This window comes from Phascolarctos cinereus, unplaced genomic scaffold (genome assembly GCF_003287225.1).
Source record: "Phascolarctos cinereus isolate Bilbo 61053 unplaced genomic scaffold, phaCin_HiC Scaffold_9;HRSCAF=440, whole genome shotgun sequence".
NCBI classification, from domain to species: domain Eukaryota; kingdom Metazoa; phylum Chordata; class Mammalia; order Diprotodontia; family Phascolarctidae; genus Phascolarctos; species Phascolarctos cinereus.
This window is the reverse complement of record NW_027556402.1, coordinates 196,495,808-196,515,097: the sequence shown is the minus strand read 5'-3', so window position 1 is coordinate 196,515,097 and position 19,290 is coordinate 196,495,808. Positions and strand designations below refer to the sequence as shown.

Here is a 19,290-nt window from a genome sequence, read left to right as displayed (position 1 = left end):
GATGACAAGTGGACAGCTGCGGTTGCTCTGTTGGTATCTTTATGATGTGAGGAGAAAGCAAGGAAGGTCCTTGGCACATTGGAGTTAGAGGTGGGGATCTACCTGTGCGGAACTTACGGAAAAATAGAGGCGAGAATCACTCATGATGGCAAGCATGAATAGGTTGTGATCAGCATCACTGGGGAGAACTTCCAAACCAGTGAGATCCCAGATCCATTGAAATACTGGAGACTATGGCAGATGTAGAGATGAGTAGAAATGAGTATCAGCTTGTCTTAGCAGTAGTTGTTCTTCATTCCCATTCCTTAAGAAGTGTATATGCAGCATCAAAGGGACTAGATTTTGTGGTCCGAGTTTTATGTTTCAGTAGATGGCTGGATCTGAGTCTGTTGGTCACATGTTTGTGAAGGAAGTGAATGCTATGGAAGAATGCTAATTTAATGAGTATGGTTTTGTTTCTTAAAATAAAGTTAAAATTAAAATTTTAAGAAACACAGTTTTCTTAAGCCGAATGAAAGGTCTGTTTTGTCTTTTTGCAGCATTGGTTCCAGATAGGGATGTGAGGGTAAGTGTGAAGGCTTTGGCAGTAAGTTGTGTTGGAGCAGCTGTGGCCCTTCATCCTGAATCTTTCTTTAGCAAACTTTACAAAACACCTCTTGAGACCATGGAACACCAAGGTATGTTGACAGTTCCTTTTTAATTCTTTGTAAAACATTTGAAGTATCCTATTTCTATAAAATAATGTTGTATTTGGACAACTGGCACTTTATAGTTTGTATCCAAGTATTCTAGTCTTAGAGCAGGAAGAATAGGAATATTTTTAGTAAATTGTTAACTGGGTAATATTTCAGCAGTCATATCTGCCTATGGAAAATGTAAATGGTAGCAGTGTTGAATTTCTGCATTCATCTAAAATGTTACTTGGAATATTGGAAAAGATGAAAAAGGGAAACATAATAGCAGATTCGTATGTAATTGCCTTAAAAATAATAAAGACTTCTTGAAAGGAAAGCTAGAAAGATTATGAATTATGTTTGAAATATGTAGTGTTTTGAATAGGTGGTTCAGAGAACTATGCCACTTTTGAGTGCTGTATTCTACTTATAACTTAAAATCATCAATTATTTTAGCCCTTTCAAATTCACATGCCTTTCTTATTCAGATTTTCTTATTTTTGAGCTGGTGTTCAAAGTATGTGTTTTCAGAAGCTTTTTCTCTGAGTGTAAAAATTTTAACTAGATTTGAAAATTTGATGGTAAAGAAGTTTATATGTAATAGGTGTGTGATTTATTTCTACAGAGGATCAGTATGTCTCAGATATCTTGAACTATATTGATCATGGAGACCCACAGATTCGAGGAGCCACTGCTATCCTTTGTGGGACCATTATCTACTCCATTCTTAATAAATCTCGCTTCAGTGTGGAAAACTGGTTAGCAGTTGTCAGAAGTTCAACAGGTAAAGGTTGACTTCTAAAGTTATTACCTACACCAAATGTCTCATTTAAAAATTGTCTTGAATCTTGTTTATAGATGTGTAGAAAAACATTTATTTTCATCTTTTTTTGTTTAGGCAATACCTTTTCCCTGGTAGACTGCATCCCTTTATTGCAGAAAACTTTGAAAGATGAGTCTTCTGTTACCTGCAAGCTGGCTTGCACTGCTGTGAGGGTGAGCAATATTGTTACTGCCCCAAGGATGCTTTGTATGTAAAGATCCTCCATTGTTTATAGTAGGGTCTCATTTGAGTATTTTTCAGTGCCTGATCACACCTTGCTATCTTTGGCTTGCAGCATTGTTTCCTAGAAAGAGCATTAGTTTCAATCCCAGGAGACACAGGGTTTGGTCCTAATTCTGTCCTTTCTTAGCTGTAACTCTGAACAAATCGTTTCCTTTATATCTCAATTTTCTTTCTATAGTATTAGAAGTTACTGAAAGAGTTGTTGGGAGGGTCAAATGACATTATTGTTTTTCCAGGGCAGAAGTATCAAACTTGATTAAAATGTTATTGGGAAATGTTTAACAAAATAAACAAAAATGTAACATAATGTTAATTTGTGGTTTTCTAAGTTAGCATGTGGCAGGGTTCTATTTCTGTTTGCTATGAAACTAGGGCATTGGTTCTTAACCTTTTTAATGGCATGAACTGATGTCATGTCAGTCTAGTAAAACCTATGGACTTTTTCTCAGAATAATATTTTTAGATGCATAAAATATGATTACAAAGAAACCGATTATGTTGAACTACAGTTATCAAAATATTAAAGTAACCAGTTCACTAACTCCAAGTTAAGAACTCTTAGTCTAGGGGATTCTTTGTTATTGTAAAACTTTGTACAAATAGGAAGCTATGGTTATTGGCCAGGGTTAATAGCACGTGATGAGACCTAAGGATGGGATAGAATAGGAAAAACGTTTAGGAGGTAGCATAATTTTTTTATATTTCCTTTACTAAATAGACTTGCCAGTATAATTCTTAATACATATTTTATTCATCCAAATGTGTGGTATATCAGTTATCTCAATGCGTTGGTGTTTTAATTGGTTGTGTTGTGAATGTGACTGTTACATTGCTGGTGTGTAGTGTCTTGAGTGGTGCTGTATAATAAACATTGAAAATGCCTGTTTTTCAGCACTGTGTCATGAGTTTGTGCAGCAGTTGCTATAGTGAATTAGGATTACAGTTGATCATTGATGTCTTAACTCTGAGAAATAGTTCCTACTGGTTGGTAAGGACAGAACTTTTGGATACTCTTGCAGAAATTGACTTTAGGTAAGTGATTATTCTTTAAGCATTCTGTTGATTCACTCACTGATATACAGTGAGTGCATTTCTCTAGTAAATTTGACATAAAAATGTGAAGTCCATTTGTTAAGCAGGTATTGAGAGCTATCATAATTCTATGAGTATGCTAATCTTAGTTTTGGTTTTTTACATCACCAAAATTTCCCCTAGTATTCCTTTTCCTTCTTTTACCAAGGTGCCATGCCATTTAACAAATAGTATTTTTTTAAAAACAAAGAAAACGAAGAGGTAAAAATCAACATAATTTATTAATGCACAGCATAAGTCTGAAAATATGTACATGGTACAGTATTATACCTTGGCATAGGGGTAGGGTGATGGTGTCTTTTCATATTTCTTCTATTTTTTCTTTCATTGTTTTTTGTTATTTTTAAGAGTTCAAATTATATTTTAATTTTTTCAGTCATCAGAATTCTTTTTTACCCTAACACCTCTCCTTTTCCTGTTCAGCTTGAGAACTAAAGAAAATCTAACTGCTTACAAATATGTATAATGAATCAAATGTATAATGAAATAAAATTCTACATTGGCTTTGTCCAAAAAGGAATTTTCCTCATTTTCCACTTGAGTCCTTCCTTCACTTCTCTATCAAGAGGGGAAGAGCATGTTTCATCATCAGTCCTTTGGCACTGGAGTTTGTCCTATGCTGATAAGAGTTCCTAATTCTTTCAAAGTTGTTTGCCTTTGCCATACTGCTGTCATTGTAGAAATTGTTGTATTGGATATACTCAGTTCAGTCTGTATCAGTTCATAGAAGTCTTTCCAGGTTTCTCTGAAACCATCCCATTCATTGTATCTTTCATCATATTTACACACTGTAACTTTTTTACTTATTCTCCAGTTTATGGACACCCCTTCAAATTCTTATTCTTTGCTACCTCAAAAGGGCTATACATATTTTTGTACATATTAGAATCATGGTGGGTTTTAGTTTTTTAGGTTTTTTTTTTTTTGCTTAGGACTAATTCTTCCTTTAGTCTCACTCCATCTCCTTTCTTTCCTGTTTCCCTGGGAGATTAAAGGAGGGATGAGTCCTAAGCAAAAAACAGAACAAAACAAAAAATAACTTTAATGTGTCTTTTCTTCAACCTGGAAACTCTGGATTTTTGCTATATTCCTGGGAGTTTTAATTTTGGAGTTTCTTTCAGGAGATGAGCAGAGAATCTTTTCTATTTCCACGTTGCCCTCTGGTTCTAAGAGATTGCCTTCTGCTTCTAAGAGATCTGGGGTCTAAGTGGTCTTTCTTTAAGATTTCTGGAAATAGGGTATCTAGACTCTTTTTTGGGGTGGGGTGTCTTGGTATTCAGATAGTCCAGTGATTTTTAAATTTTTTCTCCTCATTCTGTTTGCCACGTCACTTGTTTTTGCTGTGAGATATCTCACATTTTCTACTATATTTCAGCCTCTTTGCTTTATTTTTAATATTTTTATTGCCTCATGGAATCATTGGCTTCTATTTGTTCCATTCTGATTTTGCTTGGGCAAGATTTTAATGCCTCTTGTGCCAAGTTGTAATTCCTTTTCCAATTCTTCTAAAGCTCTTATTTTTTTCCGTTTTTTTCCCTCAAGTACTCTCATTCCATTAATAAAAACATTTAAAACTTTTGTTTCATCTTTTCCAGGCATTCTGTTTGAGTTTGTGGCCAACCTGTGTTTTTATCTGAGTCATTGCTTGTAGATGTTTTGGAGTCATTCTCTTCTGTGTTTTAAGTGTCCCTGTCACCATAATAAGTTCATTGTATTTTGGTTCTTTTTTTACTTTCCCATTCTTCCACCCTATATCCTGACTTCAGACTTGGTGTTATTAGGGCAGCACTTTTAGAAGGAAGATCTGGGCTAGTACTGTTGCTTCTTTCTTGGACTGTTAAGTGTTAGGTTAATAGGACCATAGGGACAGACTTGGGTCATGCAAGCTATCGGTACTCCCACAGTAATCTGATTCAGAGCAAAGTCTGTTCTCTGCTCCCTTGGTCTTCACTCTGCAAGTTCCTGACCTGGGTTTGGGTCTGAGCAAGAGTGGATACTGTTGGACTCAACCAGTGTCAGCCAGCTAGGACATTCTGCTGATTCAGAGTAATAGAATTACAGGCTCTCCTTTGGTCTGAAGTTCCTGCCTGGATTATTCCTCAGCTGGCTGGTCTAGGTTTAGGAAATGAGATCCCATTCTATACCTGGCATCTGAGCCAAACTGCTGCTGTTACTGCTGGCTTCTGAACTTCCTCCTTTCTCGGTGTACTACCCAGGGCCTCCTTTGCTGGGAGCTATCCCTGAGTGCAGGCCTGTGACTCAAAACTAAGGAGAAGTCAGCAGAATTGCCAGTTGGCACCTGTATGAATCACAGTACCCTAATTTGTTTCTGGTGGTATCACCCTATGGGTGCTGGACCTCGTTTTGTCCTGGTACACAGGTTTTCCCTGGGTTCTCTGGTGTTCCATGCTTGGCTGAACTGCCTTAAGCCAGTCTTCTGTGTCAACAGATCTATCTGTTTGTCTCCCTGGGCCTGACAAGAGATGCTCTGTGACTTTTTCCGGATTTCTCCATCAGGATGTGTTCTGGTGCATTTTCTGCATCTGTAGAGAAAAGTTTTGTGGCCAGGAGCTTGGCTGCACTGCTCCTCTACCATCTCTGTTCCTCATAACTTTTCTTTCTAAACATACATGTTCTTTATGATTTTGTAACATTCACTTTTGATATTTTTTGTGTATGCTTGTTCTTTCCATTCACATTTCTGCAGTCATTATTTATGTTTTATTGGTTCTCCTTCATTTTATATTGGTTCATATAGATTTGTCTATGTTTCTGTGTGTTCATCCCATTTGTCATTTCTTGTATGTAGCACAGTAAATATTCCAGTACATTCATGTACTGGAATCCAGATGGGCATCTACTTTGTTTCCAATTACTTTCACAAAAAGTGCTACTATAAATATTTTGGTTTATGTGAGGACTTTTTTTTAAATCAGTGGTGTATAAACCTAGTAATGTAATCTCTGGGTTGAAGGGAATGGATATTAAAACACTTCATTTTCATACAAATTGGTTTCCAAATGGTTGTACTGATTCACAGCTTCATCAGCAATGCACTAGTGTGCCTACCTTCCTGCAATCCCTCCAACATAGACTATTCCATCTTTTGTCATCTTTGCCATAAATTATAGCTTTCTTTAAGGGAGATGATTTCAAGTTTTGCCTAGAATTTTTTTTGAGCAAAAGTAGGTGTACTCAGTTGACTTTGACTTTTCATAACCCTAAAAATGTGAATTTCTTATAAGAAAAGGAAAAAACCTAATTTTCTTTGCCCACTTTTTCTTGTATGAAATTTTTTCTTTTTATTCATTTAATTAGATTTAATGCTATGTATGTATCTCAGTTCTTATATTTATTTAAAAAAATCCCCTCAAGAAATATCCTTTCTCTTGAGAAAGAAAACTGATTAGCAAGTTCTGTTCTTTTGTCCATTTTTGCAAAGATTTTAGAATATTGGTTATGTATTTTTGAACTGTTCCAAAGAGATTAAGTGAGTGGTGCTACATTCCCTCTGGGGTTATAGAAACAGTTTGATATAAGGAATAACTTCCTATGAATCTGAGCTCTTTGTAAGTGAAATGGATTCTTTTAGAAGTTAGTGGGTTAAAAAAAAGAGGATTATCTCTTACTTACAGGTCTTCAAATGTAGGCTGGATACTCTTTGGCCATTGGTTGGAATTGATAACCTCTGATGTCTCTTACAACTCTAATTCTGAGTTAGTTTTTGAAAACAAGTCGTATTTTTGTCATTTTGAATTGCTGTCTGCAGTAGTTTAATTGTTGAGTCTTCTATGTGTTATTGTTTCCTTTTTAAGGTTAGTCAGCTTTTTGGAGGCAAAAGCAGACCATTTACACAAGGGATCTCATCATTATACTGGGGTAAGCAGACTACTTTCTGAGATGGTAGATTTTTCATTTTTCAAGAATTGGAATCAGATGGTTTATCGTTAGTGTTTAAATTCTTTGAGTCTACATTATTTGATTTTATTTGAAGAGTGTGATCTTATTTTCGTTGTTGAAACTATTTGATATCTAGAATGTGCAGAGCATCGAGCACTGAGTTTGTAGTCAAGAAGACCTGAGTTTGAAAGCTGCTTCAAACACTTACTAGCTATGTGACCCTGGAAAAGTCATTAACTTCTCTCAACCTTAGTTTCTTCTGTTAAAACGGGGATAATAGTACCACCTACCCCACAGGGTTGTTGTGAGGGTAAAATGAAGTAACATATATAAAACGTTTTATAAACCTTAACTTCTACATATGAGTGATAGCTATACTAGTATTATTATGTCATGAATTCATAGCTTATCACAGTGATCTTTGCATGGTAATACATATTGGTCTGAATAATGTTGCTTTAACTAATTTGGTTTAATAGTAACTTCATTAATATGTGACCAAAAAAAAAAAACCAGTGAAACAGCTCATCTCACTGTATTGTTCTGAAACAATCTTATGACCTTGCCTAGCTGGTTGTCCATTAATAACAATAACATTGTTCACAGGAAACTTAACTGAATCTTGGTAATATTACTTACTCTCATATCATGCTTCTTTTAAAGTTTGTTAAAATGTTAAGCATTTTGCCTGTCCTTTGTTTAGATTTATGTGAGCCAGTAAATCAGTTGTCCCCTGGTATTTCAGAAACCTTAGTATCTAGGAGCTGTTCCCCCCTTCCCCCCCCCGATTGTTATGAGAAGCATACTTTGTAAATCTTGAAGATGCCCCATAACTGTGAAGTATGATTATTACTTAATCTTTCTCATTCTTTCCCAAAAGCTTTTAAAACTGCAGGATCGAGTGCTCAATAATGTTGTCATCTACTTACTTGGAGATGAGGATCCCCGGGTGAGGCATGTTGCTGCATCTTCATTAACAAGGTATGAGCTTCAAAGATGTGAGCCATAATCAAAACGAATTTAAACATTCAATTCAGGGGAACAGATGATCATCTGTGGACCATATATAGGCTTTTCTTTGGGCTGAATACTAATCCATCTAATTTAGATAGTAATTTAGCCAGCCTTTCAAGTAATTTTTGAGAATACATTTTAAAATACATTTGGTTCCTTTGTTGGTAATGTATGCCTAGTCTTATCTTTCTCTCTCTGTTTTTTTTTTTTTTTTGTGCTAAGCTTTGAGGTTAAGTGACATGCCCAGGGTTGCATAGCTACTAAGTGTCAAATGTCTGAGGCCGGATTTGAACTCAGGTCCTCCTGACTGCAGTGTTCTATCCACTGCCCCACCTAGTTGTTCCAAGTCTTATCTTTCTCTACTCCATCATGTTAGCAGCTTCCAAAATTACCTTTTCAGTGCATGGCTTTGAACAATGTCATCCCTTTGCTCAAAAACCCTCAATGGCTCCCTATTTTTTAGAGGAAAATGTATCCACACTCCTTAGCCTGGTATTCAAGGCTCTACATTGTCTGTTTCAGCCTGCTTTTGTAATTTGATCCCATACTACTCACCTTTTGTATTCTCTTCCAATAAAATTGGATTACTGTTTGCTAAATCATCTTGTCTGATCCTTTCTTGTCTTCATATGTTGTGAGGTGGGGGTGGGAGGACTGTTCTTCATGCCTAGAAACTACTCTTTCTTATTCTCTGCCTATTAATAGCTTTCTCTTCCTTCAAAGCTATTTAGTGTGCCATGTTCTCCGGGCTCTTTTCCTGGATCCCTCAACTGAAAATGACCTCATTCTTTTATAGTTTTCCTAAAGAACTTTGTTTGAATTCTTCCATTTTCCTTATGTTTCTCTCTTTAATATATTTCTTTTTCTAGATACCTATTATATTGCTAGCTCTTTGATGTCAAGACTTTCATTATTTTCCTGTTTCTGGCACATTGTTTTGTGTACACCACACATTTTTATTTACATTTATGGTGCATTTGCATTTATGGTACATCTTAAAAACTTTCATTCATTTATTTATTTGTTTTAGGTTTTTTATTTATTTTTAGTTTTCAACAATCACTTCCATAAGCTTTTGAGTTTTAAATTTTTCTTCCCCTCCCTCCCCAAGATGGGGTACAATCTGATATAGGCTCTACATATACATTCCTATTAAACATATTTTCATATTAGTCATGTTGTAAGAAGAATTAGGACCAATAGGAGCATATTTTTATTGTTTAAGATATGACTGTTAGGTAATTTTAGGATGTTACTAGGTATATAAAAAAGCATGAGAAACTATCTCATCGATGAGTGATCAGGGATCTGAACACACCCTGTAAAATTTTAAGTTGCCAACAAGTTGTTGATCTGCTTCTCTGGGAGGAATTTCTACAGAAGGAAGCTCCTTACACCAATGAAGTCTCAGCTCCACAGCAAAAACCAAATGTCTAGAGTGAGTCCAGACTGCTGTGCTCAGGGGTAGGGGAAGTAAAAGATTGAGTAGGAGAACCTACCATCATCTGCAGTTTTGCATTTGTGCATTACACACCTCAAAGGAAGTGCTGTATAGTTCCTGAGCAATGAGTTATTTGAGATCAGGAAGACTCTGTAGATGCCATGATATTTTTTATTGTATTTTTAAATGGTAGAAATTCAACAAGTGAAGAAAAGGAGGGAAGAGTTTTCAGTTTAAAACAGGGTTTCTTAACCATTTTTGTGTCGTGAACCCTTTTGGCAGTTTGCTGAAACCAATAGACCTCTTCTCAGAATATATTTTTAACTGAGGAAATAAAATATGTAGGATTACAAGAGAAGCCATTTATATTGAAGTCCAGTTTTCGAGAGATTTTAAAAAACAAGTTTAATTGAACCTAGGTTAAGAACCCCTGGGTTAAAGGAGTAATATAATCAAGGCATGGAACCTGATTACAGAACACGTATGAGTGGATGAAGGGTAGCCTAGTTTGGTTGGATTGTAGTATAGGGTTTGTGAAGGGGAGCAACATGAAATGAAATTTAAAGAATAGTTTTTTGCTAGGTTGTAGATGTTTTTGGCTGCCAGAGCCTTGGTAGGCAGTTGGAGATGCTTAAGTTTTTTGAGCAGAATAGTAACCAGGTCTATGTTTAGAAAAAATTATTCCGGTATTGCTGTGATGGGTAGACTGGAGGGGGCTGAAAACCTGTCACAAGTGCCTTGCTTTTACTAACAATGTATAGGAAGAAATTGCCTCTTTTGTAGCTAGGGGATCAGCATCATTCATTTATTTGTTCTTCTATTCCTTAAGAACCATGCCCTTTTTAAAAAATATGTATCTTTGCTGATGTCTTTTGTTTTTATATCATCTAGATTTCTCCTTAACTATCCTCTTCCCAGTGAGCCATCCTTTATAACAAAGAATTCTTTGTTTTTTTCTTTTCTTTTCTTTTCTTTTCTTTTCTTTCTTTCTTTCTTTATTTGTTTGTTTATCTGTTTATTTGGCAATTGGGGTTAAGTGACTTGCCCAGGGTCACACAGCTAGTAAGTGTCAAGTGTTTGGTCTGAGGCTGGATTTGAACCCAGGTCCTCCTGACTTCAGGACCAGCGCTCTATCCACGCTCCATCTAGCTGCCCCAAAGAATTCTTTAAAAAAGAAGAAAAAAAATTGAGTTTAATTAATCAATACTTTGAAAAAATTTGATGTTAAATGAAACATTCCATGATCTTTATCTCTGTAAAGGGGCATCTGTTCTTTTGAGCCAGGCTTGCTCTTTATAATATCATAATAGTGTTTATTTTTCTAACCTTTATTTTTTCAGTTAATGAAAGTTTATCTTTTCTTCTCCCCTCTCCCTATTTGAAAAAGAAAAAAAACCCACAACAAAACACTTGTAACAAACATCTGTAATCAAGCAAAACAAATTTCTGAATTGTCCATATCCAAATACACACACACACACACACACACAAATAAATACACACAGATACAGACACACAGACACACAGACACACACACTTCAAGCTTTGCTCTCAGTCTATCACCTCTCTGTTAGGAGGTCAGTAGGATGTGTCATGAGTTCTTTGTAATCATGGCTAGTCAGTGCTTTCATTAGAGTTTTTACATCTTTCAAAAGTTGTCTTTCTAATGCTGTTATTATTGTATAAATTGTTCTGGTTCTGCTCATCTTACTCAGCATCAATTCATACCAGTCTTCTCAGGTTTCTCTGATCTATCAACTTCATCATTTTATACTGTACAATAGTATTCCATCACGTTTATGTATCATAATTTGTTCATTCCCCAATCAATGCATACTCCATCAGTTTTCAGTTCTTTGCCACTACACAAATAGCCAATATAAATATTTTTAAAATATTCATCCCTTTCCTCTTTCTTTGATCCCTTTAGAATATAGACATAGTTCTTACGTCAGATTGCTTTCCAGAATAACTAGACCAGTTCTCAACTCCACCAACAGTGTACGTATTTTCCTTTAGCCTTTCTGGCATTTGACATTTTCTGTTTTTGTCAACTTTGCCAATCTGAAGTGTTTGAGGCAGATCCTTGGTGTTGTTTTAGTTTATATTTCTCTAATTATTAGTTATTTGGAGCATTTTTTAATATAGCTATTGATAGGTTTGGATTTCTTTTTCTAAAAACTGCCTACTCATATCCTTTGACCATTTATTGGCAGGAGAATGATGCTGCTGCAAATTTTTTTGTGTATGTGTAAAAACCTTTTAATTGTATGTGATCATAATTGTCCATTTTACCTTCTGCTATCTCCTCTATCCCTTGTTTTGTCATGAGCACTTCTCCTTTCTGTAAATCTGACAGGTAATTTCTTCCTTGCTCCTATAATTTGTTTATGATGTCACCCTTTAAGTCATGTTGACAGTCTTCGTATGTGGTATGAGATTTTGGTTAATGCATCGTTTCTACCAGTTTTCTAGTTTTCTAAGCAATTTTTGTTGAATACTGCCCTCTTGTCCCAATAGCTGAGATCTTTGGGTTTTTCAAACACTTGGCTACTATCCTTATTTGCTTCTGTATATTGTGAATCTAAACCAGAGGTGGGCAACCTCTGGCCTCGAGGCCACGTGTGGCCCTCTAGGTCCTCAAGTGCAACCCTTTGACTGAATCCAAACTTCACAGAACAAATTAAAGGGCTGCATTTGAGGACCTAGGGGGCCATATGTGGCCTCAAGGCTGTAGATTCTCTTCCCCTGACCTGTTTCACCAATAGGACTTTCTATTTTTTAAACTACTACTAAGTAGTTTTTTTGGTATGACTTTGTAGTATAGTTTAGGATCTGGTAAGGCATCTTCTTTCCCACTTTTTAAAACATTTTGTTTGAAATGCCTGACTTTTTGTTTTTCCAGGTGATAGCGTTATTATTTTTTTCTAGCTCTAAAAAGTAATCGTTTAATATGGCATTGAATAAGTCAGTTCATTTAGGTAATAGTGTCATATTTGTTATGAGTTTGGCCTGCCCACAAACAAGCGGTATTTCTTCAGCTGTTTAGATCTCTCTTCATTTGTGTAAAGAATTTTTTAGTTGTATTTCTATAGTGTCTGTATGTATCTTAATAGCTAGACTCCTAGGTATTTTATACACTCTGTAGTTATTTTAAATGGAATTTCTATCTCTTCTACTGATGATTTATGTGAGTTTATTTTATATCCTGCAACTCTGCTAAAGTTGTTGATTGTTTCACATAATTTTTTAGTTGACTCTTTAGAGTTGTCTATGTAAACCATTATTCTCATTTGCAAAAAGTGATATTTTTGTTTTCTCCAGTTTCAGTTGTTTTTGGTGCTGTTACCACTTGTGTAGTTGTTGACATTTTCACTTTGTGTCGGTTCCTGTAAGTCTTTCCATATTTCTCTGTTCTAACCATGTTCATTATTTTCTATTGCAAGATCAAATTCCATTACATTCATTAATCAACAAGTATTTATTAAGCACCTGCTACATATTAGGCATTATACTAGGTGCTGATGATCTAAGTACAAAGGACAAAGTAATTTCTACTTCTAGAGAGCTTAATGGGTGAGATAAATGTATATAAGTATAAATGTAAATATATGCATACACACACATATTATAGAGGCCAATAATAAATTTAAAGTGGATATACGATCTGGATATTGAAGATCATACTACAGAAAAATCACAAGAAAAGCAAATCACTTACATTTTATATCTGTGAATAGATTTAGATGAATTCTTAACCGAAGATCCATAAGTGGGCTATAGGCAATTGCAAAGTACAAAATAGGTCATTTTGATTACACGAGATTGAAAAATGTTTGTCCAAGCACTAGTAATATATCTATTATAACGGATATAGCTGACTGGGGAAAAAAATCTTTTAATCATATTTTTAGGTTAAGGCACACCTACCCACCCCCACACACGTACCCCTAACAGAAAGCTTTAAGACCCAAAACCGTTTTCCAGTGGTGACTAAAAGATATGAACAAACAGTTCCCCAAAGAATTTCAGAATGTTAACAATGATGTGGAAGAATTCTTCACATCACTAATAATGATAATAATAATACCTAATATAAATGTAATGCCTACACTGTGCCAGGCAGTGTATTAAGCACTTTACACTTTATTATGTCATTTGATCTTCATAATACCCTGAGAGGTAGGTTCCATTATTATCCCATTTTATGGATGGGAAAACTGAGGCAAACAGGTTCAGTAACTTGCCCTGGGTCACATAGCTAGTAAGTATCTCAGACTAGATTTGAACTCAGGTCCTCCTAACTCTAGGCTGAGAGATCTTTCTATCACATCACCGTGCTGCCCCTTATAAAGGTAATGTAAATCTAAACAACTTTGTGGATTTACCTCATACCCAGAAAATTAGCAGAGTTATCAAATGATAGCAATCGTGTTGGAAAGGCTATGGGAAGATAGACACATCAATGTATTGTTGGTAGAGCTGTGGAACACAGTTTGGAAGTATGCGAATAAATTCATGACAACATCCATATCCTTTGACCCAAAGATTCTACTGCTAGGCATAGGTCCCAAAGATATCACTGGTCAAAAGAAATATTTAGAGCAGCACTTTCTTTGTGTAACAAAGTACTAAAAATGTGGTAGAAGCCCATTGATTTAGGAAACCCAGCCAGTTTTTATAAAATATATTATTGTCACTTGCAACAACCTTGATTTGTTTTTATATTTTCAGTCTGCTTGAGAAATCTGTCGGTGAACAAAATCTTGAAACTCATTGTCAACTTTGTATGCATGAGTTCAGAGGTGGTCTTAATACAGACAATATTAATGCATATTTTATTTAATAAATGGTTTTGTTTTCATGAATTTTCATTTCCTTATTGTATTCAAGGCTTGTTCCAAAGCTGTTTTATAATTGTGATCAAGGACAGACCGATCCAGTTGTGGCGGTAGCAAGGGACCAAAGCAGTGTCTACCTGAAACTTCTAATGCATGAGACTCAGCCTCCCTCTCACTTTTCAGTCAGCACTATCACAAGGTACGGTATTTGACGTGTGTTTTGTCTATGGTCTGCCGACTCTTACTGGATGATTGTATTTAAAACTTTTAAAATAAAGATAATTTTTGGAAGAGAAAGACTTTGATTTGGTAGGCAGCATAAAAAAAGTAACAGATTTGGAGTCAGATAACTCGGGCTTGTGTCTGCCTTATAACTCAGTGACTCTCATGTGGTTTTTGAGCATGCCTCTTTCTTTTTTGAATCTTTGTTTCATCATCTGTAAAATGGTGATATTAATACTTGCATTAAGCTATAATGCATTATGTAAATGTGAGCTACTTTTTTTGAGTCTTCTTATGAAGTCTCTGCGTGGTTAAATTAGTAAACTTTTTACCTTTTTAGGAGTCTGTTGCCCCATTAGCAGTTAAGCTCTTTGTATTAGAAGCCCTTTTTAACTATTTGAGTTATCCTAGAGTGGAACTGGATGACTCTGGAGCTGATGAATTTAAAATCTCTGAGGATCTTGAAATAGAGGCTGGCTAACCAGTTGGGGATGTTATATAAATGGTTCCTGATCAGAGTAGGTTAGAGTTTGGACTAGATGACTTCCGAGGTTCCTTCCAAATATAAAATCATGTGATTTGACAAAAAAATGTCCCCATAACTCCTTTGAAATGGTAGTCGTAACCCATAGATTTATGTTTTGTATCATAGAGGCAGCTAGGTAGTATAGTGGATAGAGTTCTGGATTTGGAGTCTGGAAGATATGAATTTGAATCCTTCCTCAGATAGTTATTGGCTGTGTGACCTAGAACAAATCATTTTAACCTCTTGGTCTCATTTTCCTCACCTGTGAAATGAGATGATAATAGCACCTACCTCACAGAGTTGTGAGACAACTGAAATAACATGTAAAGAAAGAATTTTATAAACCTTAAAGTGATATATAAATATAAGCTATTATTACTGTTATTTTTAACACCAAGTTAGAGCTGGTAGGGCCTTTAGAAGTCTAAGAGGGAGTTTAGCTCCTTCATTTTACAGGTGAAGAAACTGAGACCCTGAGAGGTTAATGGCTTGCCTAAAATTACCCAGGTAATATTAGAGTTGAGATTTGAACCATAGGCCTTCTGACTTCAAAGTATGTTATCATTTCTGGGCATCCCATTGCCTCTTAGAATGACCATGATTTTTTTTTTTACTAAATTTGTACTAGATAGTTTATGGGAATACATTATTATTACCTGTTTCCCAAACTCATCATTCTGTCTTGTACTGAGCATTCCCACAAAATGTCCTCTATTCCTGTTTCCTTCTTGGGTCTAGTTTCTTTGCACTCATTGGCACAAGAATCTGTAGCATTTTGCCTATTTGTCCTTGGTCCTTTGGCACCAATAGTGCAGATGTTTTCATCATTATTCAGGATCATGTTTATTTATTTAGAGGACAGAGAATGTTATATAGGATAGACCTGGTAGGATTTTGGGGTTTTGCTTGAGAAGTCAGCAGTCATCCAAAATTTCAAACAGATGTATTAACCAGTTAATTCAGTTAGTTTTTTCAGAGGTATATTTGCTGAAAAAAGTGTATAGCAAGGATTGTAGTCCAGGGACATTTCCTTAAAGGTCTGGGACACAGTCTTCTGTAAATATGTACAGATTCAAAAGGAAAGAGTACTCAGACTTAGAGCTCATGTGGCCAAAAGATACATCCAGGGCTTCTAGTTATTGGCAGTCTTTTTGACTTTCCCTTGAAATCCAGGGCTTTGCTGGGCTCCAGAGTTTGGGGCCCTTGTACACTTCGGAAGCTTTTTTTTCTTGTGTCCACTTTGTTTTCAGCTTCTCATGCAGATGCACCTGGGGTGAAGCTATAAGTTAAGATTGCAGGGGAATGTTTTTTATGAAGTTTCATATTTCTGTTCAAAAGCTTGATTTTTTTCAAAGAAAGGCTTGCAAGGAGGGGGTGTGTTATTTTTTAAATGTCTGCCTTTTAAAAGCTATATTTTATTTCTCTAACATGATGGCCTGCTTCCAAGTGATGGGTTTTTCAAAAAAGTGACTCGTAAATGACTTGCTTACTTAAGCAATTACTTGTATTTCTTTTTTTTTAAATTTTGTTAGTTTATTTTGATTTATCAACAATCACTTCCATATGCTTTTGAGTTGAAAGTTTTTCTCCCCCTTCCCCCCCCAGCCCTCCCCAAGATGGCGCACAATCTGATATAGGCTTTACATTTACTATTCCTATTAAACATACTTTCACATTAGTGAAGTTGTAAGTAAAAATTAAAACCAGTAGGAGGAACCATCAGAAAGATGAAACAAAACTCAACAAAAGATGAAACAAAACTCAAGAGAAGCTTGTATTTCTCTCTTAATTGAATAAAACCTTTGTCAAGTGAAGTGACAGGCATTATTTTTAAATGTCTTCTATTCTTATTTAAAATACTAAGTTAAAAAACTTGTACAAAAATATCTTTGACATCACAACATTTTTCTTAAAGATAACTTTCTTTGAAGTCAGTTGTATTTTCTCATTTTTTACAACTTGTTTTGCCTAAATAGTATATTCTTGTCAGAACAAAACATCTATTAAAGATATCGTATGAATACTGTTGTGAAATCAGAAATGAAATGTTAGTGTTTATGATTTTCAAATAGAACTGTTTGACAGGTTTAGAATATAATTGTTTTTCTTAAATATCAGATTATAAAGTGAAGCTGCCAAATACTTTTATGTGATTAAACTTGGGTTATCAGCTGATGGTATTATTTTTTTAAAAACTTGAGTTTTTAATCTCCTAAATTTCTCCTTATTTCCTCATTGTGAGTCTTCTTAAGGTCATTTTAGCAGAGAGGAAACTTTGTCAAGTTGTATCAAGTTGTAAATGCTTTCTTTCCTTATGGTCTTGGTTACATATGTTTTCTCAGGATTAGTTTAGCTGAATACAGAGAACCTTGTCAGTAGGTCAGTAGAAGTGATACATTCAGTAATTTCTGGAAATTTAATGTAGAACTTTAACTTTTTCCTGTTTAATTTAGTGTATGATTCAGTGTAGTATAGTGGAAAGACTAGTGGATGAGTGGTAAAATCTGGCTTCTCACACAGACTTTGACATTCCTAAATTATCCGATGTTTAGCAGGTCACATCCTTCATCTGTAAAATGTGGATACTAATATTTATCCTGTCTTCATAAGGTTCTGAGGGCCGAATGAGAGGAAGGCTATAAAGCCTTCTAAGTGTAATTTGCATATGAAAGGAAAAATGCAAATCTATTATTGTGTATTTATTATAATTGTGTAGTTTGCCTGTATGTTTGGAACTTAGCTGACTGCTTTGTAACAAGGAACATTAGATACCTGCTATGACATTGCAGTCCTGATACCATGTAGCTGTTCACATATGCCTTAGGTAAATTAACCATTTGCAATATAGACTAATAGGAGCCACCAGTATCCCTGAGTCATAAATGCCATTTTCCGAACGCGTTTATTTTAACTTATATTTTAACATAAGCATATTTATTTTGGTTTTTTTATTTGTTAGAATATACAGAGGCTACAACTTACTACCGAACATAACTGATGTGACAATGGAAAATAACCTTTCTAGAGTTATTGCAGCAGTTTCCCATGCACTGACAACATCAACTACACGGGCACTTACAGTAGGTGTTTTTCTTTATTCAACCATGATATGTTAATGTAATTTGTAGTATCCATAGAGGCCACTATTTACTGTTAATTTTCAAGTTCATATTGACCTACTCTGCTTCAGTACATTCTTGACGAATTTGGTCTCTGTTTAGGTTCAGTAATTGAGGGTAAGGCCTCCAGTTTATAGTTGAGGCAACTGAAGTGTCTAGGGGTGAAGTCATTTGCTTCAGGTAGCACAGTTAGTGAGTAGCTGGGCTGTGCTTTGAGCTCGGCTCTTCTGACTCCATATGTAATGTCCAATGCTCTATAATAAAACTGCCACTAACTTGTTCATGCTCCTTCGCAGAGTTTCTATGAACACTAAATGGGACCTTTGAAAATTCAAATGGCATACCATTTCAAGCTAGTACTATTTTGTTAAACTGTTATTCACTGGCAGTTAGTTGCATAGTTTTACAAACAAGTTAAACATTTTTTCCCAGCATTAGTAATTTTGCATGGTTTTGCTTGATGTGTACCATCATTTGTATCTATTTACTTGGATGATAATTGACTGTTCATTTTGTTTTTTGTTTGTTTTTTTAAGGCAATTGGGGTTAAGTGACTTGCCCAGGGTCACACAGCTAGTAAATGTCAAATGTTTGGTCTAAGGTCGGATTTGAACTCAGGTCCTCCTGACTTCAGGGCCTGTGCTCTATCCACTGGGCCAGTTAGCTGCCCCCTTGACTGTTCATTTTGAAAAATAGTTCTGTTAAGGGGCAGCTAGGTGGTGCAGTAGATAGAGCTCTGGCCTTGGAGTCAGGAGAACCTGAGTTCAAATGTGACATCAGACACTTGACATTTACTAGCTGTATGACCCTGGACAAGTCGCTTAATCCCGGTTGTCTCACCAAAAAAATAAAAAAGAAAGAAGAAAAATAGTTCTGTTGATCAGCTTCTGCTTCCAAAATAAGTACACATATTAGGGCAGAAAATAATTCTTGATGATAGGCATTCTTCATGTCTCTTTAATTTTTGTGAAGATAAAGTGAAAGAAAAGTCCATTTCTTATTTTGTGATTATAATTCTCTGGCCAAGTATCTGATAGACATATTTTCTCCCTTGTTTTTCAGTGTGGCTGTTGTGAAGCTTTGTGTCTTCTTTCTACTGCCTTTCCAGTCTGCATTTGGAGTCTAGGATGGCATTGTGGGTATGTTTCTTCCTTCATTCTACAGGCTACTAGATTTCCTGCTTACCAAAGCAGTAGCTGTTCACTTAGATATTAGGGTCCATAGTTTGTTTGCTGTTAAGTCTGTAAGCCATTAGAAATTTTTAAAAACCCACCCGTCTAAAATGAACTGTTGGAAACCAGCTAGGTAGACCTTTGGCAAAGATGCAGTTAATTCGAAGATCAATGGCTATTGACTACTTAATTTTGGATAGACATGAGGCATGTTTTATATGTG

The 19,290-nt window shown here is 35.5% G+C and overlaps 1 protein-coding gene across 3 annotated transcripts in view; it reads left to right on the top strand.

Annotated features, from left to right (window-relative positions):
• Window positions 1–19,290, top strand: part of HTT (huntingtin) — a 209,914-nt gene that overhangs the window by 68,689 nt on the left and 121,935 nt on the right. For all 3 annotated transcript variants that reach the window (XM_020992153.2, XM_078148998.1, XM_078148997.1), the window contains 9 exons: window positions 540–677; window positions 1,300–1,458; window positions 1,573–1,670; window positions 2,633–2,772; window positions 6,648–6,711; window positions 7,613–7,713; window positions 14,081–14,227; window positions 17,736–17,856; window positions 18,958–19,034. In XM_020992153.2, the coding sequence (XP_020847812.1) occupies window positions 540–677; window positions 1,300–1,458; window positions 1,573–1,670; window positions 2,633–2,772; window positions 6,648–6,711; window positions 7,613–7,713; window positions 14,081–14,227; window positions 17,736–17,856; window positions 18,958–19,034 (1,045 nt within the window). The remainder of the gene's footprint in view (window positions 1–539; window positions 678–1,299; window positions 1,459–1,572; window positions 1,671–2,632; window positions 2,773–6,647; window positions 6,712–7,612; window positions 7,714–14,080; window positions 14,228–17,735; window positions 17,857–18,957; window positions 19,035–19,290) is intronic.